At 36.3% G+C, this 26079-nt stretch overlaps 2 protein-coding genes and 1 non-coding gene across 4 annotated transcripts; 2 read left to right on the top strand and 1 right to left on the bottom strand.

Moving 5' to 3' along the window:
- The first annotated feature begins 659 nt into the window (after nucleotides 1-659).
- LOC133311965 (auxin-induced protein AUX28-like) lies at nucleotides 660-3751 on the top strand. Its single transcript, XM_061513101.1, has 5 exons — nucleotides 660-1085; nucleotides 1971-2194; nucleotides 2705-2840; nucleotides 3225-3286; nucleotides 3463-3751. The coding sequence occupies exons 1-5, from the start codon at nucleotides 811-813 to the stop codon at nucleotides 3498-3500; spliced, it is 735 nt and encodes a 244-aa protein (XP_061369085.1). The 5' UTR covers nucleotides 660-810; the 3' UTR covers nucleotides 3501-3751.
- Nucleotides 3752-18094: 14343 nt separating this feature from the next.
- LOC133311962 (putative uridine kinase C227.14) lies at nucleotides 18095-23220 on the bottom strand. 2 transcript variants are annotated; one of them, XM_061513097.1, is made up of 12 exons: nucleotides 23142-23220; nucleotides 22860-22993; nucleotides 22591-22634; nucleotides 22040-22117; nucleotides 21380-21572; nucleotides 20910-20940; nucleotides 20764-20822; nucleotides 20438-20511; nucleotides 19638-19724; nucleotides 18704-18776; nucleotides 18586-18614; nucleotides 18095-18447 (listed from the first exon to the last, which is right to left on the bottom strand). In XM_061513097.1, exons 1-12 carry the CDS (start codon nucleotides 23203-23205, stop codon nucleotides 18444-18446), a joined length of 870 nt encoding a protein of 289 aa, XP_061369081.1. In that variant the 5' UTR covers nucleotides 23206-23220; the 3' UTR covers nucleotides 18095-18443. The 2 variants fall into 2 exon arrangements, with proteins under 2 accessions (XP_061369081.1, XP_061369080.1); XM_061513096.1 differs by having other exon boundaries at nucleotides 18715-18776.
- A 93-nt stretch (nucleotides 23221-23313) lies between these two features.
- TRNAD-GUC (transfer RNA aspartic acid (anticodon GUC)) lies at nucleotides 23314-23385 on the top strand. The gene has a single exon. It is a non-coding gene; the product is annotated as a tRNA-Asp (tRNA).
- The last annotated feature ends 2694 nt before the right edge of the window (nucleotides 23386-26079 follow it).

Below are 26079 nucleotides of genomic sequence, written 5' to 3'. Positions count from 1 at the left end.
GTGCTAAATCCAAAGATAAATATTGCAGTTCATCTGCAATTAATGATGATCTTTTCTTAATAGAAGGGTATCACAATTAATTCAATAGAAACAATAGAATTATATTTTATCAATACAAAGAAAGTTGCATAAAGTATACCTTTCTTTGTTTAATTTTCCTTAGGAAAATAACACTCACAACTACTCTATAGATTTATCCATGTCTGGGTGTGCATGCGGTTCAGTTATAAATAAAATGCTATATGCTATACATACTAAATACATATAAGTTGAGGGAGGAAAAAACATGGATATAATTGAAGTCGTAACTCGTAGAAAAATAGAATTAATGAGACCATATCATTAGGTCTGATATTAAAAATAATAATTTAAAATGATAATTAATTGATTCACCCTTGTGTGTGAAATGATGGAAACCCTAGCTAGGAGACTAATAAAGAAAGTGGTAAGCAACCAACATGGGATGTGTCGACTTGGACTTCTTCTTCCACTCAACAATCATAGGAAGATAACATCACCTTGTCGTCACCAAGCCCAGCAAGCACAGGAAATTCCAGCTCACACATTTCTTCCACGTGTCAGAAACCGATTCCTGCTAAAACTTGATTAAAAAGACAGAGCGCACCATGTGTCCTTGTGTTAATGCCCACCACGCCCAAAACGCTTCGATCCCCTCCTTAAACATTTCTCTGTCCTTCCCTGCCCCTATTATTAATTGGCACAGAGCAACCAAATCAAATTACTCAATGCTTAGAGAGAGAAAGAGTGATAGATAGAAAGATAGATATAAGAGAGTGAAATTAAAAACTCATGGAGGTTGGACTGATGAAGAAGGAGAATATGGGGTTTGAGGAAACTGAACTGAGGCTTGGATTGCCTGGAAACGGAACCACAGCCACTGAAGAAGTAGTAAGGAAGAGAGGATTCTCTGAGACTGAAACTGATGAGACAATAACCACAGTGGATTTTATGCTTAATCTTTCATCTAAGGAAGCAACTTCTGGGTCAGATCTAAGTCATAAGCACAACACTTTGCCTAATGAGAAAACCCTTCTGCCTGCAGATCCTGCCAAGCCTCCAGCCAAGTAAGTATATTTAATTGTACTCTTAAATATTAATATCATGCTTTTATATATAATATAATATAAGAAAGATGGGGTTTCTTCTTAATTTTCTAGCTAGTTGTAACTTTCATGATCTTCATTAGAATTTCTAAGCATGTAAACATAGCTTTATACTGCCATATATTAATTCATGGTATGTTTAAGGCTAAGCATGTGAATTTTTTATGCTTGCACGAGAAAGAGGTAGAAACGGAGGTGAATTAGTTTAGATCATGCAAGTTTGAAACAAATGAAAGACGCTGAAATATAGATTTGTGACAGAGAGATAGAGAGAGATTATATATAGAAAAAAGGGTGTTTTTTTTTTTTTCTTTTTCTTTCTCAAAAAGAAATATTATGTTTATTTCTTCTATAACACACGACAGAAAATTCTAGACGTCTTCAGTCAACTCTCCTGCAACATAAATATAGAATCACGGATTTCGTGCTTGAAATGTGTTCTACGTGCCTAGCCAGTTATAGAGAAAATGCCAATAATCTAAAGTTATTTCTGCTAGTTTTGATGATGTGTTAAACACCACAGAAAAGTCATATTTTTCTTGTCCTAGTCAGTCATAGTATGATATCTTCTTTTGTAGATTCTTTTACAAGTATAGGTCATGTAAAATACTGGATGAGTTCAAACTGCACTAGTAAATAATTAAGCAAATTTAAATATATCGATGCTTATCTATTTATATGCAAAGGATAAAAAAGAGGATTGAATTAGTGTAAAATAGAAACAGGTTTACGTGCTTAATATTTATTTTTTGAAGTAAAGCTACATGGCTTTCAGTGATCACCAACTATATTTTTTAGCTTTATTTATATAACCATATATAAATTCAAATGAAATGGAATGTGTAGGGCACAAGTGGTGGGTTGGCCACCTGTCCGGTCCTTCCGGAAGAACATGTTGGCTGTGCAAAAAAGCGTTGGAGAGGAGAGTGAGAAGAACAACCCTAATGCAAGCTTTGTTAAAGTTAGCATGGATGGAGCACCTTACCTCCGCAAAGTGGACTTGAAGATGTACAAGAGTTACCAAGACCTCTCCGATTCTTTAGGCAAAATGTTCAGCTCCTTCACCATTGGTAAATTAAGCACAATTTTTTTTTAGGGAAAACTATATACTTTAAAGAAGAAGGATATAAGCTTACGTCCTTTCACCCCTTTATAATTATGTAGTCCAGAAAATACATAGTTAAAATATTAAATGTTTTTTTTTTTTACTCTTTCATAAATTTTTTAGAAACTTGTCGGCTAACATGGAGAAAGAGAAAAAAATAATTTCATATTGTAATTACGTACTCTCTGGAATACATAATTATAAGGACCGAAAGGACATAAGCTTATATCCTTTAAAAGAACGCACACTAAACCCATTTTTGTATGGGTCTATACCTTTAAAATAAATTAAAAAAAAAACACTTGAGTGAAATAATATACAGCCCTAAAAATGGAACTTAAGTTCAATTTCTTAAAAAGGGAAATTAATTAGTCTTCCATATGCATATCTAACGTTAGAATTAGCTTTGACTAATGAATCAGGTCATATTGATGATATTGATTACTAATTAATGCGTGTTCTTGATACATGTAAGGCAATTGTGGATACCAAGGAATGAAAGATTTCATGAATGAGAGTAAGCTGATGGATCTTTTGGACAGCTCTGATTATGTCCCAGCCTATGAAGACAAGGATGGTGACTGGATGCTTGTCGGGGATGTCCCATGGGAGTAAGTGTTTCACCTTTACATAATCTAAAATGAATTTGGCCACGATAATTGTACCTTGTAACAGGAGAACAAAAAATTGGGTCTCAATGGTTGTGTCAAAAATGCCTCCTTTTGTGATTCTATGCCAAATTATCTTATTGTTTGTTTTTGTTATTATTGATATGCACAAAAAATATCTGAAAATATAAAATGTGTATTTTGATGATAAGTCCAATTCGGTATAAACACTAATAGATTAATAAACCGCATGAATATTAATTTCAAATTTACCCTTATTAAACTTTCTAATTGGAACCACTTGAGTATTATAAGGGCTAACCTAACTGCAAGTTATATATAGCACAGACTTTGTATAATAACACGGATTTTCTTCCTGTCAACCAGGATGTTTGTTGAATCATGCAAGCGTTTACGTATCATGAAAGGAAAGGAGGCTATTGGTCTTGGTTAGTATCAAGTCTTTAAATTACTATTTGCAAGAAAGAAATCCTATTAATCAGTCATGATTTCATTTATAAACCTTTTATTCAGCCATGAAATATATGTACATATATACATAATCAATTCTACTGATCTTATTTAGAAGCACATTCTAAAAAAAAAAACGTTTTTATTATTTCAGCACCAAGAGCTATGGAGAAATGCAAGAACAGGAGCTAGACTAGTCATACCAGTTCATGACCTACTCATCCTTTTTAGTTGTGGTGCTTAGTTGGCTTAGTAACAAAAGGAAGGATAAGCTGCCACAGAGACAGATGGATATAGCATGGTGTTAAATTATAGTTGATTTGTGTATCATTATGGTTTGTTATATAATATTTCAAACAAAACAATGAGAAGTCTAAGTATTAATTATGAACAGAAACAATAATGCCTCTAAATTATGCTGTTAGACTTGGCTATCTTATATATCGATCTTTGCTTGTTTTGTGTGAGTGCTTGCTTAATAATAATTTTAAAAATGTGCTTGTCTGTTGTAGCGATTGATATTTTTCATGCTCTACATTTAAAATTGTCTTCTAAAGTTTTTTCTTTTCATAATGTGATTCCATGGCAATAATCAGTTCTTATATAATAATAAAATTGTATTTACACTTACGTTAGTTTTTGTTTTGAATCAAGAACCGATCGAATAGATAATGGAAATGTTCCCTGAACATGGTAGATGGGGAAACAAGAACATGTGCGTGTTCATGGAGCATTTATGCATGCCCATTGAAATAGGTTCTTTAATTTATTATTATATTCCGTCCAAGATATTGGTGTCTAATTTTCCATATAATTTATATATACTCTGTATGTGAATAGTGGTGTGTTTGACAAACTTTTAAAAGCTGATGGGGATAAAATATTAGTGCAAAAGCATCCAGACGCGTAAATGGCCCCTCATAATTAGGGGAATTGTAGCAGTTGGTAGATTTAAGTTATGCATGGTTACAACTTGTTCTTAAAAAAAAATTAAAAAAAAATAGCGTTTACAAATATATATATATATATATATATATATATATATATATGATAAAATTATTTCTCCAACCACTCGATGTCCAACAATGATAAGTGTATGATTATAATTCCCCTCATTTAATTATGTCACCTATATATATGGCAAATAATTAACTGTTGGACGTCAAGCGGCTGGACAAATGTAAACCTATATATATATATATATATATATATATATATATATATATATATATATATAGGGTAAAGTTCACCAATCTCCCTGTGGTTTGCTTCAGAATCACCTATGTCCCTGTGGTTTTTTTTTTATCACATATGTTCATGTGCTTTGTAAAAAATAAAAAACCACAGGGGCATATGTGATAAAAAAATACCCTTTTGCAAATCACAGGGGCATATGTGATAGAAAAAACCACAGGGGCATAGGTGATTCTGAAGCAAACCACAGGGGCATTGGTGGACTTTTTCCATATATATATATATATGAGACATGATCCTTTGACTGTGTGTGAGGTACGTAGGATATTCTTACGCAGTTGTAAGAATAAGAAGTCTTACACCAAATCTTGATCATTGATATATTTGCTTGCATTTAAAGGATTAAATTTGTAATAAATCAGAACCATTAGACATAAATATAGAATAAATGGTCAAGATTCAGAGTGTAAATTACACCGATAGAAAATGATCCCAACTATATATATATATATATATATATATATATATATATATATATAAGGTAGGTTCTTTTGACACTGGTGTCAAATTTGAAGTTTGACACCTCATCTGAAGTTTGACACCGGTGTAAGAGTTAGAAGTCTTACACTCAATCTTGATCATTGAACCACTTGTATCCAATGACTCATATTACTAAAAAATTTGAACCATTAGATATAAGTGAGATTAACGGACAAGATTAAGAATGTAACTCACATTGGTGTAAAATGATCCTAACCCATATATATATATATATATATATATGTATGTATGTGTGTGTGTGTGTGTGTGGGATACGATCAACTTATACCGGTGTAAGAACAATAACCCTTCGTCAAATCTTAACCGTTGATTTTTGTGAATCTAATGGTTCTAATTGAATAAGAATTAATAATTAATAAATGTGATTCAATAAATTATATATATATATATATATATATATATATATATATATATATAATATGATCAATTTATATCGGTTTAAGAATAATAAGTCTTACATCAAATCTTAATCGTTGATTTCCGTGAATTTAACGGTTATAATTTATTGAGTCACATAATTCTGAATAAATTATAACCATTAGATTCACAAAAATCAACGGTTAAGATTTGGCGTAAAAGTTATTATTCTTACACTGGTGTAAGTTGATCCTATATCATATATATATATAGGGCTTTTTGTTTCTCAAGTTGCTTGAGATAACTTTATCTCCGGCCACTAAATCATAATCGTATAAAGATGGATCAATGGTGATAAAGGAAGAGAGAAAAAAGAAATCATAACCATTCAAAGCTGAATCAATAAATATAAGAAAATAAATAAACAAAAAGACGTAGTTTTGGGCTGGCCGGAGATAAATATATCTCAAACAACTTGAGAAATATTGTTCTCATATATATATATATATATGTATATATATAGGATCAATTTATATCGGTGTAAGACCAAATCTTAGCCGTTAATTTTCGTGTGTCTAACGATTATATTTTATCAGAAATTAATAATTAATTAATGTATGACCCAATAAATTACAACTGTTAAATTTACGAAAATCAACTAGTAAAATTTATTATTCTTACGCATAATTTTTTTTTTTAGGTAACAAAGGAGGGCCTTAGCCTAAAAAAACACAAAAACTAAACAGATTCTAATGTCTGGAACCTATCACTAGTCTCCAACATAGCTTCAACTATTCCATTTGCATGAGCATCAAGTAATGTCTTGATCTCATCAGGAGGTGAATTGAGCACAAGTATGTTTATCTGATGGCAATTCTACAGACTATTCTTTGCTAGCCAATCCGTCGGTTTATTAGCCTCACGTATGATGTGCTTGATTCCAATATCTCTTTGAGTCTTAAGGAGCTTCTTGATCTTATAGTAATTTGCAGATCACTCTTTTGATCACTAGTTGATGAGACATTTGCCACAGCTTCCTTTGAGTCTGACTCAATGGTCACATTCTTATAGTTCAGTCTCCTAACAAGAAGGATGCCTTGATAAATAGCCCACAACTATGCTTCTAAACTGCTGCACTTCCCAACATAATAGACAAAGCCACTTAACCACATTCTCGTATCATCCCAAATTAGACCTCTGCAAGCACCAATACTATTATGTCTACCAACAGCTCCATCCACATTGATTTTAAAGTAACCTATTTGATCCAACCCTCACTATGATTATGAACTGCACTCGCTGAATTTCGCGGGATAGATTCAAAATAAGCATTATGAATGCTCTGTATGACCTCCAAGATGCAAATCTTGGGTTTATCGGGTCTCTTGAATTCACTATCATGAATATCAACATTTCTCCATTTCCACAGGAACCAACAAGATGCATAGAATATGTCTCTCCAATTCTTGCTCCATCTTCCCTGGCCTTGAGCTCTGATGTTGAGGTTGAACCAATTATACCAATGCTGTTACGGAAACTCCTAGGAACTCTGCCTTCCAACCATTCACTCCAAAGCTTCTTTGCACGCTTGCAGTCTCTAAGAACATGCATGAGGGATTCTGTTTGGCCTGGACAAGATGGGCAATCTTGTGTCCCCTCACCCCACTTAGATGTTCTTTCTCGAGTTGGTAATCTGTTAAGAATAGCTAACCACATAAAAATAATAATTCTTTGAGGTTCTTTCCTGTAACATCTTGGGTGCTAACGAGGACGGGGATTGATCGCCGGTGTGCAAGGGCACGGACAAGGAGCACTTCTGGCAGGCTTCCAGCGGTGGGGTACATGAATGAATCGAATAACACAGTAAGGAGAGGGATTCCAGAGATTGTGCTGGTATAGGACAACACACCTAAGGATAGCTTATAAGAATTAATTGGTACTACCTATACTAACAAGATGCATCTACTTTTCGGTAGCCCGGATGGAAGAACTTCATAGTTAAGCATACTTGACTTGGGGCAATTCTGGGATGGGTGACCTCCTGGGAAGTTTTCCTGGGAAGTGTGCGAGTGAAGAAAAAGCACACTGAAAAGTCTCGTGTTAGTATGTGGGGATATTCATTGATTCTTGAAGCGGTCAGGCGTTACAAGTGGTATCAGAGCAGGGCCTCTCATCCAGTACGGTGTGGGTTCGAGGACGAACCAGGCGGAAGCTGGTGGGCATGTAACATCCCGGGTGCTGACGAGGGCGGGGAGTGATCGCCGGTGCACAAGGGCACGGACAAGGAGCGGCTCCTGGCAGGCTTCCAGCAGCGGGGGTACATAAATGAATCGAAAAACACCAGAAAGATAGGGATTCCAGAGATTGTGCTGGTATAAGACAACACAACTAAGGATAGCTTATAAGAATTAAATGGGACCACCTATACTAACAAGATGCATCTACTTTTCGATAGCCTAAAACAGAAGAACTTCATAGTTAAGCGTGCTTGACTTGGGGTAATTCTGGGATGGGTGACCTCCTGGAAAGTTTTCCTGGGAAGTGTGCGAGTGAGAAAAAGCACACTGAAAAGTCTCGTGTTAGTATGTGGGGATAGTCATTGATTCTTGAAGTGGTCAGGCGTTACATTCCACTGCTAAAGCGCTGTCCAAATTGGAGCATTTTGTGCTGGTTCTCCAATAATATTGTGGTATGCATGGTGAACAATGGACTCACTTCTAGCCAGCCTATTCCAATGAAGAAAGTCAGGTTCCTCGTCCTCGCAGGGGGGAAGAATGGCCCTGATACTCCTCAAAGAATCTTCCCCAAGATATTTGGAGAAGTAATCCAACTTCCAATCATTGGTGTTACAATCAACACAATCCCGAACTGTTAACTGGAGCTCAAAAATAGGGGAGTGTGAAGTGTGAAATCAAGAAGAACTCCATCATTCCGACACCACTTATCCGTCCAAACAAAGGTGGTATAGGACAGAAATAACACCAGAAAGAGAGGGATTCCAAAGATTGTGCTGGTATAGGACAGCACAACTAAGGATAGCTTATAAGAATTAATTAGTACTAACTATACTAACAAGATGCATCTACTTTTTGGTAGCCCAGAACGGAAGAACTTCATAGTTAAGCGTGCTTGACTTGGGGCAATTCTGGGATGGGTGTCCTCCTGGAAAGTTTTCCCCGGAAGTGTGCGAGTGAGGAAAAAGCACACTGAAAAGTCTCGTGTTAGTATGTGGGGATATTCATTGATTCTTGAAGCGGTCGGGCGTTACATTTCCACTGCTAAAGCGCTGTCCAAATTGGAGCATTCTGTGCTGGTTCTCCAATAATATTATGTTATGCATGGTGCACAATGGACTCACTTCTAGCCAGCCTATTCCAATGAAGAGAGTCAGGTTCCTCGTCCTCGTAGGGGGGAAGAATGGCCTGGATACTCCTCAAAGAATCTTCCCCAAGATATTTGGAGAAGTAATCACACTTCCAATCATTGGTGTTACAATCAACACAGTCTCGAACTGTTAACTGGAGCTCAAAAATAGGGGGAGTGTGAAGTGTGAAATCAAGAAGAACTCTATCATTCCGACACCACTTATCCGTCCAAACAAAGGTGGTTCTTCCGTCTCCTATTAACCAACTCAACTGTTGCAGAATTGATGGTCAGGTTCCGCAGAGAGCTCTCCATAACGCTGAATCTCCAACCTTTGCCTCTGCTTGTCGGCTCCAATCACTTCCTCTCCCATACTTTCCTCTTATTACTTGAACCCATAAACTGTCTTGTTGGTTTATTAGCTTCCAAATAATCTTGTCATAAAGGCTGTGTTTTGCTCTCTCAACGTGTTATGCCCAAACCTCCAGCCTTCTTTGATTTACACAGTTGGTCCCAAGCTACTAAATGAGCCTTACGTTCGTGGGCAGTATCTCCCCATATAAACTTTCGTTGAGCTCTTTCAACTTCATCGCAAATGGGTAATGGTATGGCACCATTTTGCATTTGGAAATAAGGAATGACAGATATCACACTTTTTGCAAGTGTAATTCTACCATAGAGGGACAAACATTGCGCCTGCCATCCCTGCAAACGATTCTGTACCCTTGAGATCACATCTGCATAATGATGCTTTCGGATTCTACCATGCTTCATGTGTGCACCTAGATAGCGCCCCAAATTATTCACTCTCTTGAAACCACTGGCTTGGGATATTTCAGAAGCCACCTCATTGCTAACATTCTTGGAGAGTAAATACATGTTTTTTCAATACTTATGAGTTGCCAAGACATATCAGCAAAATCCTTCAGACACTAAATAATACAACTTAGTTGCTCCATGGATGCCTCAGCAAAAAGAATATCATCAGCAAAAAATAAATGTGAAATTTCTGGACCCCTTCTACTTGCCTTCATTGGTTTCCAGCTGCTATGCATACCTTCTCTTTGGATTAGATGAGCTAATTTCTCCATGCACAAAACAAAGAGGTAAGGGGATAGGATCCCCTTGTCTCAACCTCCGTTGCGGTCTAAATTCTTCAGTGATTGCTCCATTCCAAAGAATCTGGGTTTGAACACTTGTGACACAGCTCATGATTGCATCAATTAATTTTTCTGGTAGATTGATCTCAATTAAGACTCTCCTTATAAAGTTCCAATTGAGCCTATCATATGCTTTTTCCAAATCAATCTTAATAGACATGAATCATTTCCTTCCTTTCATTTTATGCATCGTGTGGACCAGTTCCTGAGTAATGATAATATTGTCCTGGGTGTGATGCTTAGGAACAAAACTAGTCTGGCTGGGAGAAATTAAATTCCCCAAGAAAGGTTTAATGCGATTCACAATAACTTTGCTAAGTCCTTTATAAAGGACATTACAAAGAGCAATCGGTCTGAGCTGCTTGATTGACTGGGGACTGGCCCTTTTAGAATAAGAACCACATGTGTTTGATTGATTTCTTACGCATAATTTACTCAAAGATCGAATGCATCCCTTTCTTTGAGAAACAACTCATTTCTACTACATCACCCACGTGGATAAGATATAATGAGTCATCTTCAACCGAATAAATGACTCTTTAATATAGTGTGACATATTCTTTTGAAAATTATTACTTGGGGAAAAGAAGTCTATACATAATAAATAACATCAAATTGCTGCTTTCAGCTCCATTGCAAGTTGGTAGGCTATTTCCATTTTTTTCCTCTCTCCGTCTATCTTCATTTTTTTTGGTGGCTTAAAATAACAAGCAATAAACCGCTGATGACCAGTTTCATACATGGTTTGGGAAGGTAGACACTACTTCATTCTTCACGGGAGCACTTGAGAGATAGAGTTGAAGTTTGAGGCCAAGTTGGATTCGGCACTTCAACTAGTGCGCTTTTAGATCTAGTCGCTAAATTTGGGAAAATACTTTGAGTAGAAAATATTAATCAGGTTGTATGCATAAAAGAGAGATTACATTTACGAAAGCACAAAACATATTGTACAAAAACCCTTGTTGAAGAACTATTTCTCCATAGTGAATAATTGAACTATTTCAAATTCTAAATTCTCTTTCAAACAGACAACCAGAAAATCTACATATAGACCTCTAAGACTTCATGAGTTTTTATTGCAAAATGTTAGGTTAATCTTTAATTTAAATAAAAGAAAATGGAAATATGGAGGGTTTTGTTTTGGTTTATGGTGTGTCCCTAGGCATATGTTAGTGGATATTTAATATGTTTAGATTTCCTATGTTAGTCATTATTATTCTTAATCATTTGTTGTTGCTTATAAAAAGCACATTGTACCTCTTGAAAAGTGGCTTGGTAGAATCAGTAATACAATAGAGGTATATTCAGAGAATTGTGTGTGTATCCTGTGTGTGAGAGAAACAGTATTAGGACCTGTGAAAATATCAAATTGGTATCAGAGCTTGAGCCAATGGAGAATATGAGTAACGGTCTGCCAGTGCCCTGCCTGACAAAAGTGAACTATAAAAACTGAAGCATCCAAATGAAGGCTCTTCTAAGAGCCTATGACAGTTGGGGGTTCGTTCAAAATGGGTTCGTAGAACCTGAAACAACATAAGGATATTCAGCAAATCAACTCAAGTAGTAGAGTGCGATGAGAACAAAGGATGCAGTAGCACTCTTTATGATGTTTCAAGCTGTTGAAGAAAGCGATGGTCTTGAAAAGATTGGAGACGCAACGACGGCAAAGAAGGCCTGGGAAATATTGGAGACAGTCTACAAAGGCGCAGACCTTGTTAAGCAAGTCAGACTTCAAACTCTTCGAGGAGAGTTGGAGGGGATGAAAATGAAGGAGACCGAAGGAGTGTCAGACTTCATCACTCGGGTTCAGACCATCGTGAACCAGTTGAAGCGGAATGGAGAGGCGTTGGCCGACTCCAGAGTAGTAGAAAAGATTATGAGGTCATTGACAGACGACTTTGAGAACGTGGTGTGTGCAATCGAGGAGTCCAAGGACTTGTCTACGCTCTCTGTTGACAAGCTAGCAGGTTCCCTTGAGGCGCATGAACAACGCAAGAGAAAAGGAAGGAGGAGTCTCTTGAGCAAGCACTCCAGACAAAAGAAACAATTAAGGATGAAAATGTGTTGTACTCTCAGAATGTCTGAGGTAGAGGTCGTGGACGAGGTGGACGTGGAAATGGCCGAGGTGGTCGTGGCCGAGGTCAGGAGGTGAAACATGAAGAAAAAGCTGAGACTGGTCAGCAAAACTGGAGAGGTAGAGGACGCGGCCGAGGTGGAAGAGGCCGGTGGTCAAATCAAAGTAATATAGAGTGTTATAAGTGTGGCAAGTATAGCCATTATTCAAAAGACTGCAACTCGGACAGATGCTACAACTGTGGCCGAGTTGGGCATTTCGCTAAGGATATCCGAGATGAAAGGAGAGTTGTCGAGACTTCAAACTTTGTTGCAGAAGGAGAAATAAGAGATGGAGGAGTTCTGATGTTTGCACATGGTGAAACTAGCTCGAAGAGTGAAACAAAGTGGTACTAGGATACTGGTGCCAGTAATCACATGTGTGGTTACAAACATTTGTTCAAAGAATTGAGGACGGTGGAAGCCGGACATGTCTCTTTCGGAGACGCGTCCAAAATTGATGTAAAAGGCCGTGGTACGGTCTGTTTTCTACAAAAGGACGGACGAGTTGGAATGATTCAGGACGTGTATTACGTGCCCGAGCTCAAGAGTAACATATTGAGCATTGGACAACTGATGGAGAAGGGTTACTCGATTCTAATGATAGACCGAGTTCTACTGTTGAAAGATAAGCAAGGGCGGTTGATAGCCCGAGTTCAGATGGAGAAGAATAGGATGTACAAACTGAAAGTAAGGAGCTTAGAGGTCGGCTGTCTGCAGCCCGGGGTAGAAGATAAGATGGATTTGTGGCATAGAAGGTTTGGACACCTTCATTATGGTGGTCTGACCGAGATGATGAAGAAGAACATGGTGGTGGGACTGCCGAAGATAAACTCTGAAGGAAAGTTTTGTGAGGACTGCGTATTGGGAAAACATGCAAGGAGACCATTCCAAAGGACGGCGAGATACCGGGCTAAGCAGCCTGTGGAACTTATTCATACCGACCCGTGTGGACCCATAACTCCGGGGTCCTTCAGTGGAAAAAGGTATTTGTCTCATTTATTGATGACTTTAGTCGTAAGCCTTGGGTTTATTTTCTGAAAGAAAAATCCAAGGTGCTGGATACTTTTAAGAGGTTTAAAGTGATGATTGAAAATACAACTGGAAGATACATCAAATCGGTCCATTTAGACCGAGGTGGGGAGTATGTGTCAATAGCGTTTAAAAGATATTGTGAAGAACACGGGATAAGGCGGTTTCTGACCGCGCCATACTCACCCCAGCAAAATGGAGTAGCTGAGAAGAAGAATCGGACTATCCTGGATATGGTCTGATCTATGCTGAAAACAAAGAACATGCAAAAAGGAGTTTTGGGGAGAAGCCGTACAGTGTGCAGTGTACGTGCAAAACCGATATGCTCATTCGAGTCTGAATGATAAAACCCCGCAGGAAGCGTGGAGTGGTTTGAAGCCCTCAGTGGGTCATTTTAAAAATTTTGGGAGTATTGCGTATGCACACATACCGGATCAGTTGAGGACGAAGCTTGAAGACAAAAGTAAGAAGTTCGTGTTCATTGGTTATGATGAGAAGACGAAGGGGTACAAGTTGCTGGACCCCGTCAGTAAAAGGGTGTTGGTGAGCCGAGATGTGAAAGTAAATGAGTAAGATGGATGGGACTGGAGTAGTCCATCCGGGGTCAATGTGGAACCCGGACACATATCAATTGAGGTCGGATAACATTCGACCCGGATTCCAGAGAATCCGAATGAATCTGATAATGATAAAGAGCAAAGACAACCGAGATTGAGAAGCCTACAAGACTTGTATGACTCAACCAATGAAGCACACCTGATATGTTTGTTAGCAGATTCTGAGGAGTTGAGCTTTGAGGAAGCTGTCCGAGATGAGAAATGGCAATCTGCCATGGATGAGGAAATGAAGGCGATAGAAAATAACAAGACGTGGGAGTTAGTCGAGCTACCAAAGGGAAGTCGGCCAATTGGTGTAAAATGGGTCTACAAGAAGAAAATGAATGCTAAGGGGGAGATAGAGAGATTCAAAGCCCGGCTAGTGGCGAAAGGGTATAAGCATAAGGCTGGAGTAGACTATGACGAGGTGTTTGCACCTGTGGCAAGAATGGAGGCAATACGGCTGTTGATTTCTCAAGCAACCCAATTTGGATGACCGATCTATCAGATGGACGTGAAATCGGCATTTTTGAATGGATTACTCGAGGAAGAGGTGTATCTCGAACAACCTGATATGCCTCCAGCATATATATGATTTTAAGCCAAAAAGAGAAAGAATCTTGATCAATCTTGGATAAAAAGGGCTATAATTGTTATTAAATTGATAAATCTCAATCAGATATCTTGTCACTGATTTTATTATATTTTTGTAGGAAAATCTTCAACTTATCTCAAAATTGTAACAGAAAGATTGGATCAAGATATATGATGAAGATTTGATTAAGATATATGATGAGGATTTGATCAAGATTTCTAAGCAAGGCACAATTCTATAAATAGAGATCCAGACCTCATAGCAAAGAATCTTTAGCTGGAGAGAATTCTTGGAGACTCACACTGGAGATCAGGATTATTCTTTTTCTTTTATGAATTCTTTTTATATTAATTTGTCAGACATGAGTATGTCTGGCTAGTCTTTTTATATTGTGGTAAGGGCACAACGCTTGATGTGAACCCTTGTAGTTTGGTTAAATTTATATTTAATTATTTCAAATTGCATTTATTTTATCCTATTCTTCATCTTTTAATTCTTTTAGAATTGATCACTCTATTAGGATTGCAACGGTTAGGGTTTTTAATAGGAATATTGGGATTCTAGTTCCTGACAAGGGTAAAATAACAGTTCATGTATGCACTAGGGATAGGCTACATGAACTGCAAACGTGGAAAATTCATTGGGTTAAAAGATTAACTTGAAAAAGGATTTCTAAGGGATTAGGATTCTAATAGGTTAATAAAGTTAAGATCACTAAGGGATTAGGGCTTAACTAATTAATTATAGATGGTGAATTGTTTGATCAATTGGGTAATTAAATATAAATATTAATCAAGATTACAAGGCGGGGATCGGAAAGGTGTTGGCGTCCTTTACTGCAATAGTTTCTTTTAATATTTTTCTCAAATCTCAACCTTTTACTTTAAAGTTTTCAAACTTCTCTTTGAATTGTTCACGAAATATTGAATAGTTCAAAATTGTTACAAACACAATTACTTTCAAAAACCTCTTTTTGTTAATCCAATAAGAAAAGAATAGTTAAATTAGTACTTGGTGCATTAATCCTCGTGGGAACGATACTCTACTTATCACTTTATTACTTGAAACGAACGGTATACTTGCCGATTTCGCAACACAACCTCCGGGGTTCATGAAAGTCGGAGAAGAAAGAAAAGTGTTGAGATTAAAGAAAGCCTTATATGGTTTGAAGCAGGTCCCAAGAGCCTGGAACACGAGGATTGATAATTACTTTAAGAATGATGGATTTGAGCAGTGTCCGTATGAACATGCTCTCTATGTAAAGAAGAAGGAAAGTAAAATTTTACTTGTTGCCTTATATGTTGATGATTTAATTTTTCTGGGTAATGATGAAGGAATGATAAAAGACTTCAAGAAAAGAATGACGGAAGAATTCGAGCTGACGGATCTCGGTCTAATAAGATACTTCCTTGGTCTGGAAGTGAGACAAGACAAATCTGGAATCTTTGTATCTCAAGAAGCTTATGCAAAAGATATTCTGAAAAGGTTCAAAATGATAGACTGCAACCCGTTTTCAACGCCAATGGAACTCGGTTTGAAACCTTCGAAGTATGATGGAGGAGAGAGAGTTGATCCGAGTTACTACCGGAGTCTAGTTGGAAGTCTGAGATATTTGACATTTACAAGGCTGGATCTGTGTCTGAGTGTTGGGATCATAAATCGGTTTATGGAAGACCCGGGGTACACTCACTGGAAGGCGGCTAAGAGAATTCTGAGATATGTGAAGGGAACAATCTCACAAGGACTTCATTACTCGAAGTCGGACAAATACAAACTGACGGGTTATTCAGACAGTGATTGGTGCGGAGATGTTGATGATAGGAAGAGCACGGCTGGCTATGTGTTCTTCATGGGAAACACAGCGTTTACTTGGGTGTCGAAGAAGGAACCCACTGTGACCCTGTCTACATGTGAAGCCGAGTATGTTGCGGCATCTTGGTGTGTTTGCCACGCAATATGGCTGAGGAATTTACTAAGCAAGCTGGAGCAAGAGCAAGTCGGCCCAACCGAGATTTGAGTTGACAACAAGTCCACGATCGAGTTAGCTAAGAACTCGGTCAATCATGAGGGGAGCAAACATATTGATGTCAAATTTCATTTTATCCGGGATCAAGTTAAAGAAGGAAAAGGGAGCTAATTCATGTTGCAAGTCGAGATCAAGTTGGTGACATCTTTACAAAGTCACTGTCGACGTTGCTGTTAGAAAATTGTAAGAAGAAGATGGGCATGAAGGACGGTAGAGATATTAAAGATTAAGGGAGAGTTTTGTTAGGTTAATCTTTAATTTATATAAAAGAAAATGGAAATATGGAAGGTTTTGTTTTGGTTTATGGTGTGTCCCTAGGCATATGTTAGTGGATATTTAATATGTTTAGATTTCCTATGTTAGTCATTATTATTCTTAATCATTTGTTGTTGCTTATAAAAAACACATTGTAACTTTTGAAAAGTGGCTTGGTAGAATCAGTAATACAATAGAGGTATATTCAGAGAATTGTGTGTGTATCCTGTGTGTGAGAGAAACAGTATTAGGACCTGTGAAAATATCACAAAAGACATGCTCCTAGTTTGGCCACGCAAAGGGATTTTCATGGCTTAGAAGGTCAAGCTATTATTACTGCATAATTTACTACATTAGTCAGATTTCGATTGCTACTTCTCTATTATTACCTGTTTACTATATTGAAAATTGAGCTCAAAACTGCTAACTCTGCTTTTGTAGTAGGGGTTTAGATGCTTTCATCCATGATCAGTAGCTTGTTTTGAACATATTCAAAATTGCCATAACAAAATCAGAACTAGAGCAAATATTAAGACATTTAAATTTCTTCATTTACATTGCAGGCATTGGTAAACAATGGGTCAGATAAGTTTCTCTTTTAACTATTATGGCATAAAAATTTCAGTATACCTTTAAGTCTTGAAGCAGTATTAACAGTGGCTTTAAGTCTTGAAGCAATATCCTTTACAAGATAAATAAATCCTAGCATCAATTTTCAGACTCGCTATTTAAAAACACACCATTATAAATTGCATAAGCAATGACATTCAAGCTTCAATCAAATCATAACAGGTTGTGCATGGTTAGTACCCCCACACACTATCTGAGCCAAAAGCATATTGGTCGATTCTAACTAATACTACAAGAATTTTATTCACCCAGCTCAACAACAAAGAATCCACTTACGGTGAATGGTTGTAACTAAAAGAAAATGGCGGTAAATGATTTTACGAAAGCAAAATAGTTACAGTGGAAAGCAACATACATCATTCCTTAATGTTTTGACAAAACAATCAAGGTTGCTTTTGTAAATAGAATCTCCCATCATTCTCGACTTAACCTGCACATACACCAGAAGGAAGATATGCATATAATACATAATGATGTATAGAATCTTTAAACATTTGACCCGACTGTCATGGAAGTAAAAGCCATTTTTAGCTCCAGTTAGCCAATTAACCCATCATTTGCAATAATAAGTACATTTGAACATAGTGGTCAAAGAATTTCTATAATGTTAAAAATTCGAAGTCATAAGAAAACACCTGAGAATCGAATCCCGAAGGATATTTATTCTCTAATACGTAAGGGTATAGAAAAACCTGTAACAAAAATGAGGGGTAAAAAAGCCTAACGACCCAAACTGACTTAATTGTTCAAAATGCATTCCGTGCTTCAAACGTGAAATCAAACATACGGTAAGACGAATTGACTGAGATGAATTAAAAGATTAACAGAACATCATTGGCTGCAAAGCACAAACATAATAGTATGTATGCACCCGACCAACCCCCACAATCTGAGGTAGTAGCGGCTTGCCTGTTTAGTATTTACTTGGACACCACGTCCAAAATATCACTTACCTTTAAGCTGTTCAGAATTCGTATGATTTGAGTTGTTAACAAGATAATGTAAGGCTGAGGAAAAAATTACAAGAAATGCACGAAGAATCTGTTTGTATAAGTAATTACAGATCAGTTTGTTGGACTCTGAAAAATCACAAGGATAATTCTTTTATTACAGACATCCTTCTAAAGTTATAATACTCTCCTTGGGCTTGACTTAAACAGAAACAGATTCTTCAGAAATCAACTGACTGGATTATTATGTCAGCATTTTTCTTGGACTTCATTATAAGTTCTGCGTTGAGCCTGTCGTTGTTCTCTATCTGCATCATGATATTTAGTGTTTGCATGTAAGTATGTAACTGATTACCAACAAAATAGATCAAATATATAGACAACATCCGGGATGGGCAGATAAGAAGAAAAACAAATAAACTTATGTTAAAGGACGTGAATTTTACCCGCTGTTTAGCGATGTCCGGAGGCTTACCTATAATTGAGGATGGAAAAGAAAATCACATGTAAATTCAATATGCCTTCTATACTCGGAGGAAGATGATATATATTACGGAGTAGTACATAGTAAATACCAGTTGAAATATGCCTTTTTAAAACTCGCTGCATTGCTTTGTCAATGTCAATATCAATAAACCTTGAAAAGAACAGCAAGAACAAATTAGACAAACTGGTATCCCTGATAAGGTTGCGTCTTTCTTGATGGATATAAAACCATTTTCAACAGATTTTGGAAATGAACGAAGGCATGCGTCATTCCCCAAGACCACAACGGTAACCAGTAGACCCAGTCTCATAGGTTGTCTTTTCTAGTCTGAAACATATTGCAAGTTATGCCCTGCTTTTAGTACCTCTTATTAACAAGAGGGATGAGCAACATAAGCTACAATGTTGGAGACCAAGAATACACTACTCTGAAATACAGTGAATTCTTTCAACAAATGGTGCACTAGACAGGCTATTAATAGTAATGTCAAAACAATAATACAAGGCTAAGCCAGAATAAAAATAATACAAAACAAAGCTGGACGTTTTTGTTTTAGGTAGGAGCCTAATGACATGTACATGTGTAGGTAAATAATACATACTGTAGAATGAGAAAAAAAGAAAGCAAAAGTGAAGAATAACAACGGTGATATTTTCTTCCAGCTAAGTACACTCTTACGGTTAAATTTATTTTACAATTCAACCAGTGAATACTAGGCCAATTATTGAATTTACAGAAAAATTGATATGTGAGCTCAAAGTGAATCAAAGCCTCTTTTAGATATATTCCCAGCATTTATTAGACAAACGAAAAATAAAGATCAGCAAAATATGTGGTCCAGTTAACATAAGATTTTCTTCCATAAGAATAATTTTCCAGTAGAATTTTCAAGCAGAGTCACAGGCTCACAGCTGCATTTTCACAACAGGGTTAACATACAACTTCCAAAACTATCAAGGCCAACAGGAAAATATAAGAGGAAACATGGGCCTCAGTAAAACCAATACTTGCCATTTCTCGTCAAATAAAGATGATATCTCCTTCCATACCCCATCTTCCAAGAGTAAATAGTTACCTTCTACAATAACAACTTTGTGCCTACGTAAAGGAAGAAAACAAAGGAATCTGTTCATGCAGTGCATATTAGCATAACCAAAATAAGCTGACAACATAGCAAGTAGCAACAACTTGGGAAATCAATTACCCTGATCTGAAAAAAAGATAAAGCTCAATGGAGATAAGCACAGAAATGAGAATACAAGTATTAAATAAAAATTTCAAAATATAAGCTATCACTGGCATTAAAGGGCCGACCCAGTTCAAATACCCACTTCGTGAGTGTCTGGGGAAGGGAAATTTTACAAAATTTCTCAATAATATAATAAACAACAAAACTAATGACTGCCAAGGGCTCAATCTCTCAGAGTTGTTAAACATGCATAAAACTACCATAGAGTTGAGTTAAAATTAGAACATTTACTCAACAGAAAGTTCTTGAACATGTAGATTTTCAATGTAATCACCTGAACTCTCTGCTTACCGCTTGATACAGCTTATAAGTGTTACTATAGGTTGGCTATAACAAAGTCTTTTAAGACAATGGATTTCTGCACAATTATAATGATGGAGAATCTTCAGATAATAACCTGAACTTTATCTTTTGACCTCATTCATGATGACCTTTTATCTTTTTCGGAGTGGTGGCTCTAAAGTATTCATCATTTGCTTTTGTTAAATATATACCATGTTTTATGCCAAGAAATTAATAAAATTCTGACTATTGGGACATATCCCAATGTTAAGATACTCACTGAACGTTCACAAAGATGTCATCTTCCACTGGGTCCCCAACACCATGGTCAAATGATGGTGCATAAACTGATCCCTGAAGAATTGTTGTACCAAAATGCAAAAGAACAAAGCAAATAAGAATTCCATCAATGTCAATGCATGGATGATTACAGTTCTTTCTGTGCATCCCAGCTTTATCACAGAATTGGCCCATAAAGATAATCCATATGATTTGAGAAAGAAAAAGGTCATGACACATAAACCAATTCTAAAGTTCCCAAGTCATGCAAAATAATAATAATAATTAAATAAACCATTAACCTTTAAAAAAGTAAATAAACCTTACATGAAGTCTTAGATTCTTGAGACAGGTAAGTAGTCGCAGGGGATTGAATGTCCATGGAGCTGATATTCCAATTGAAAGATCAATGCTTTTTCTATGAATACAATACAATGCCTGAAATTGACGAGTAATAACCAGAGATAACTTACCTCCCCTTCTGGCATGGGCTTCCTCTGGATTCTATTATGAAAAACATCACTGAGAATTATGATTCCACATGCTATTGACAATATCTAAGGATTCTAGTTTATGAGTATTTATAAAGTGTACTCCATGTAGTTAACTTTACAGAATTTTTATTTATTTTATTTTATTTTTGGAAAGAGGACATAATTTGTGATCTAATCTCCCAATAGTCTGATGTAATGTAGCATTGATTCAAAATGACACTATATCCCAACAAACAAAACTTCAGGACATGTTCATATCCCAATCATTTGCATGCTTTGTCAAATGGAAAATGACGGCAAAACACCCAGTTGTTGCACTTTCAAGTACATTTGATTTGATTGCTTGATCTAACTTATAAACTTAACATCGGTACTAAGAATAATGAAATGAATTAGGAATGCAGTTTCATATGGATAACAAAAATGGTGAGCAACAAAAGGACACTAACCTCCATCGCATCAAGTTCAGAACGATAAAGATGAAAACCATCCATAGGAATCACGATAGCAACATCAGGAGGTTGAACCTGAAAGTCCAACGAAGAAGATTTCTCTGGCCAAAGCTTGTTTACACGTCTAGCTACTTCATTTGCTAGAGTGCTTTTTCCAGCACCTGGAGGACCAGTCATGCCAACTAAAAGCCTGTGCAGTATCATTGAAATCATGATTAACATGAATATAAATGGAATAGCACACAAAAGGATGACATAATTATTAAACATTTAACAATATCATTCTAGTTCACCAACCTGGCAAAACAAGAAAAGAGAGATCTAACTACTTTATTTGTCTAAGTTCTTGATAGAATAAAAGATCTAATGTAGCAGACACATTTAATTAAAGAATAGAATATGTAACTGATAATCTAATGCAAAATGGCAAGTAGAAGGTCAGCAAAACAGCAATTTTGCACAAACTAACTGAAGCTTTCACAACAGCAGAATTTGATTCACTATAATGAAGCACAGTAAGAAAAATTACTCATGGCAACAAGATAAAGGTTAAGTTTAAGTAATAAATCATACCTATAGGCTATAATTATGGTAAACCTAGAATACTTTGGCAGAATGATACAGTGAATGGGACTGGCAACATAAACAAGAACTTACTTATAATTAGGATTTGATGACACTGATGCTGGAGGCAGAAGACGCTTAACCAATGTATCATATAACTCATCAACGCTACTGCAAAGCAATAGAAGTAACTAAATCAACACAACTAAAATCTTTAGACAATTCAAGTCATGGATTTTTCTAACATGGTAGACAAATTACAATGCTATTTTCAACTTGTTAACCTAGGTTTTTTTCCTGGGGAATAAACTGCCACGTAAGTTTCAGTACTAGCAGCTAAACATGCTTTTAGCTATGGCTCTTCGGGGACAAGAAAAGAAAGACACAGAATCAGTGTCTATCATTTACAGACACATTTCTAGCATATATAACATGAGAAAAGTTGGTTTCTATTTTCTGACAACATTTCCCTTAAAACAATTAGCAAAACTTGGCCATGAACATAATACGTTTGCTGCACCATACTCCACAAATGAACTTGACACTTATATCATATATTCATGTTAAATTTGAAATGGATGAAAGAAAAAGTACATGCAAATAGTAAAAAATACGTCAAAGTTAAGACACGAAAGACGGTATACCTTCCCTCCACCACACGAACATGTTCCTTTTCAGCAGATAAAACCTGGTAGAGCAAAAGAAGTTACCAAAACAGAATTAACAATGCATGCAGTGCCAACACTCTAATGAAAACTTGGTGTGCGATTGGAATGTTAAGCATGCAAATGAACTGTTGTTATGGAATGATGTGGATTTGATAAATCAATTCTCATTTACAAATCGATTTTGTGTTGTATTTCGAGGATTTCAAATGTCTAATTGATGCGTTCGAAACAAGAAAGATCTGAACCTTGAAGAGAGCACTGTTCCTAGTGCGATAGTCGGTTTGAGCAAATGAGAGCTGCACAAACTTGTTAGGCCGCGCGATGGACAGTGAAGACCGATTCAAATCGCGAGCCGCCACTCTTCTCTGCAACAAAGGTTCTGTGTGAAGGGAATTAGGAAGAAGAATTGAAGTAGTGTGTAATTACACACTAAGACGATCACGAAAGAGAGGAGGGATATTGTTGGTGATAGAATAATTTATAAAAAGAAATTCCATTGAGAAATCAAAACCGTGAAGATTACATACCTGCTGAAGCACATGCCTGATTCCGATATCCACTTGCCGTCGCGGGAGAGAATGTTACTTCCATCTACTCGATTTCAACCACCTTCAACCACGGAGACACTGCCATGAATGTTTTTGTTAACAGCGGTATTAGATATTATATATATTTTCAGTTTTACCTCATTGGCACAATGTCGTTGTAGTATAGTGGTAAGTATTCCCGCCTGTCACGCGGGTGACCCGGGTTCGATCCCCGGCAACGGCGATGTTTTACATTTTTTATTTAGTCATCAACTTCAAATGTTTTAGGGTGTGAGAATGAGCTAATTTGAATTGAAAAGTACATAAAAGATTAAAATCTGAACAATGATTACTTACTCCTTCACTGTTTCCAAAAAACTAGTGCGATTATGCTGTGATGATATAAAATAATATAGTCTTTATAAACAATAAAAAAATCAATCGCTTCTAAGTTTTTTATATATATATATTTTTATAAACTTGGAGGTATCTTCTTCAATATACTCGGGTTACCTTATTCTCATAGTACGGCCCTAAAGGCTACCTTCATATTGAAGCAACGAATATTAAGCTTTGTTACTGAAAAAAGGATGAGACTAATTCTCTCCTAAGGAGAGAGACACATCCTTTAAACCTCAAAGATTTTTCAAAAATTTATTTGATCAGTATTTGAACCCATGACCAAAACATATCATCGAAAGTTCAGTTCCCATCTGAGTTACCCTTGGAGGTTTAAATTTTTTATATTTAATATAATCAATTAATAAGATTATCATAAATGTTAAATAAAAATTAATATTAAAAGTAAAGGAAATTCTTACAATAGAAACTACTAATAGAAAAAAAATAAACATATCACTAGCACGTATCATAAAACTCTTATATGGTAGGAGAAAAAAAAAAGGATTTAATTTTCTCATACAGTAAAAAAAATTTCTCATGCTATAGACACATCTTATTTGAGATTCACATCTATTAAAAAAAAAATTACACGAAAATCAAAGGATCACTGATTGAAAAAAATAATTCTCTTATAAAGTGAGAAAATATTTTCCCTATTAAAAAAATAATGGGGATCATTTGATGTAAAAAATAATAATACACAAAAATTAAAATGTCTCGTATACGGGCATGGACGAACAGGGAATGGTCAGTAAAGATAAAGCATACGTATAAAGAGGGTAATTGTTGTCCAGATTGGCTATCAAACTTACCTTTGGCTAATCCGGCACTTGAGGACTTTTGTTCTTTTCTGTCTCCTCCTCCTAGTATTTTTTTTATTGTACTTAGCTGATTTAAGCTGATTTAGGAGGTACTAGTAGTATTCGTTGTATTTCTTGTGCTTAACCTATTTTGGGTCTTTTTCCCAACCAGGATACAAAAAAAAAAATTCTTACCTAAACAAACATAACAAAAATGCAACCAACTCTTCATTTACTTAACAAACATAACAAAAATGCAACCAACTCTTCCTTCAAATACAATGACAAACAATGTTCACAAACTCAAAATATACTACCTAAGACCAAAAAGGTAACACTAACATCCATTCAAAATTCTTACCTAAACAACAAAATTCAAACATACACACAAAGATACACACAAACCCCACCTTTTCCTCTCAAAAACAATTTTTCATTACTTTTCATACCAAAAGAAAGGGTTAGAAGAAAACCTTGTAGATATGAATCCCAAATTGCACTGTGCCATTGGCGAAGGGTTTCGAAGTTTCGCAGCCTTTAGATACAAATCCACGGCCTTCTGTTTCTGTCCCCTCTCCCTTCGAAGAATATACATGCAGACACGAACAAAAATACTTGCATGAGTTCATAGTTGATGATAAATGGAAAACCCCATTCTTGAAACAAAACCAAAAACAAAAATAAAAATCAGAACCTGAAAACAAAGGGTTTTGGGGAAGGTGATCGAAGATTGATCTGTCGACTAGAGATGGGTGGTTCGCGGCAGAGGGTTCGCAGCCGAAGTCGCCGTCGTCATTGTCGTCGAAATCGTGGATGTGTTCGTCTTCGTGTTCGTCTTCACCAGAAGAATAGGAGACAAGCTCACTGGGTCATTGAGTGAAGAAGATGGTTCGGGTTTGATGATTTCGAATACCCAATGTCTAGATGGTTCGGTTCAGTTCGAACCGGTTATTAATTGGTTCTGAATCGATTGATAACTGAATTTATTTTAAAACATTAAAACGGTTCTGGTTTGTGAACTGATTGGAAGAACTAGTTTTTTTTTTGTTTAATTTGGTGCGGTTCTCAATGCAATTCAGGTTCTTTGGATATTTTGCACATCCCTAGATGCAGTTCTCGCCTTCCACGTTCTAAGGCACTAATTGAATAGCCTAGCTTGAAAATTTATGACTTGTTGTTGGGCACCTAGTGGAGCTTGAGTGACAACATTTAAGATATCGGACATGTCTCCGTTAAAATCAGCCCCAATGGTTGCACAAGGATCAGTTCACAACCACGTTACACAGTCGTTTCTCAATTCTCCACTGCTTGTTTTCATCCTCACGTGACTGCACAATGAAACAAAATTACAAGCTTAGTCATGTTTAAAAAGATAAAATAGCCGAGTTTCAACTCCAAACTTGTACAACAATACAATGCATAACACGATTTATGAAATCTATGCAATTTTTAAATCCTTTCCCGAGATAACTTGCTACTAATATGCTTTCAACTTTTCCAAGTAAGACGCACATACAAAATAAAATAAAATAAAATGGAACACTAAAGCATGGGCGAAAATATTAGTATATTGTTACCGGGAATAACCTGTTTATAAATTTTTTTTTACAAACTTTTATAAATTACACTATGTATTTTCGGAAGTACATAGAATATAGTGTAACCTAGTGTACTTCAACAAGTACATAATGTAGTTGGTAAGAGTTTGTAAACAAAAAATTTGTAAATATAACCCT

Source organism: Gastrolobium bilobum, unplaced genomic scaffold (assembly GCF_033153095.1).
Source record: "Gastrolobium bilobum isolate Gb01-03AN ecotype WA unplaced genomic scaffold, APGP_CSIRO_Gbil_v1 utg3226, whole genome shotgun sequence".
Lineage (NCBI taxonomy): Eukaryota > Viridiplantae > Streptophyta > Magnoliopsida > Fabales > Fabaceae > Gastrolobium > Gastrolobium bilobum.
This window is presented reverse-complemented; position numbering and strand designations above follow the sequence as displayed.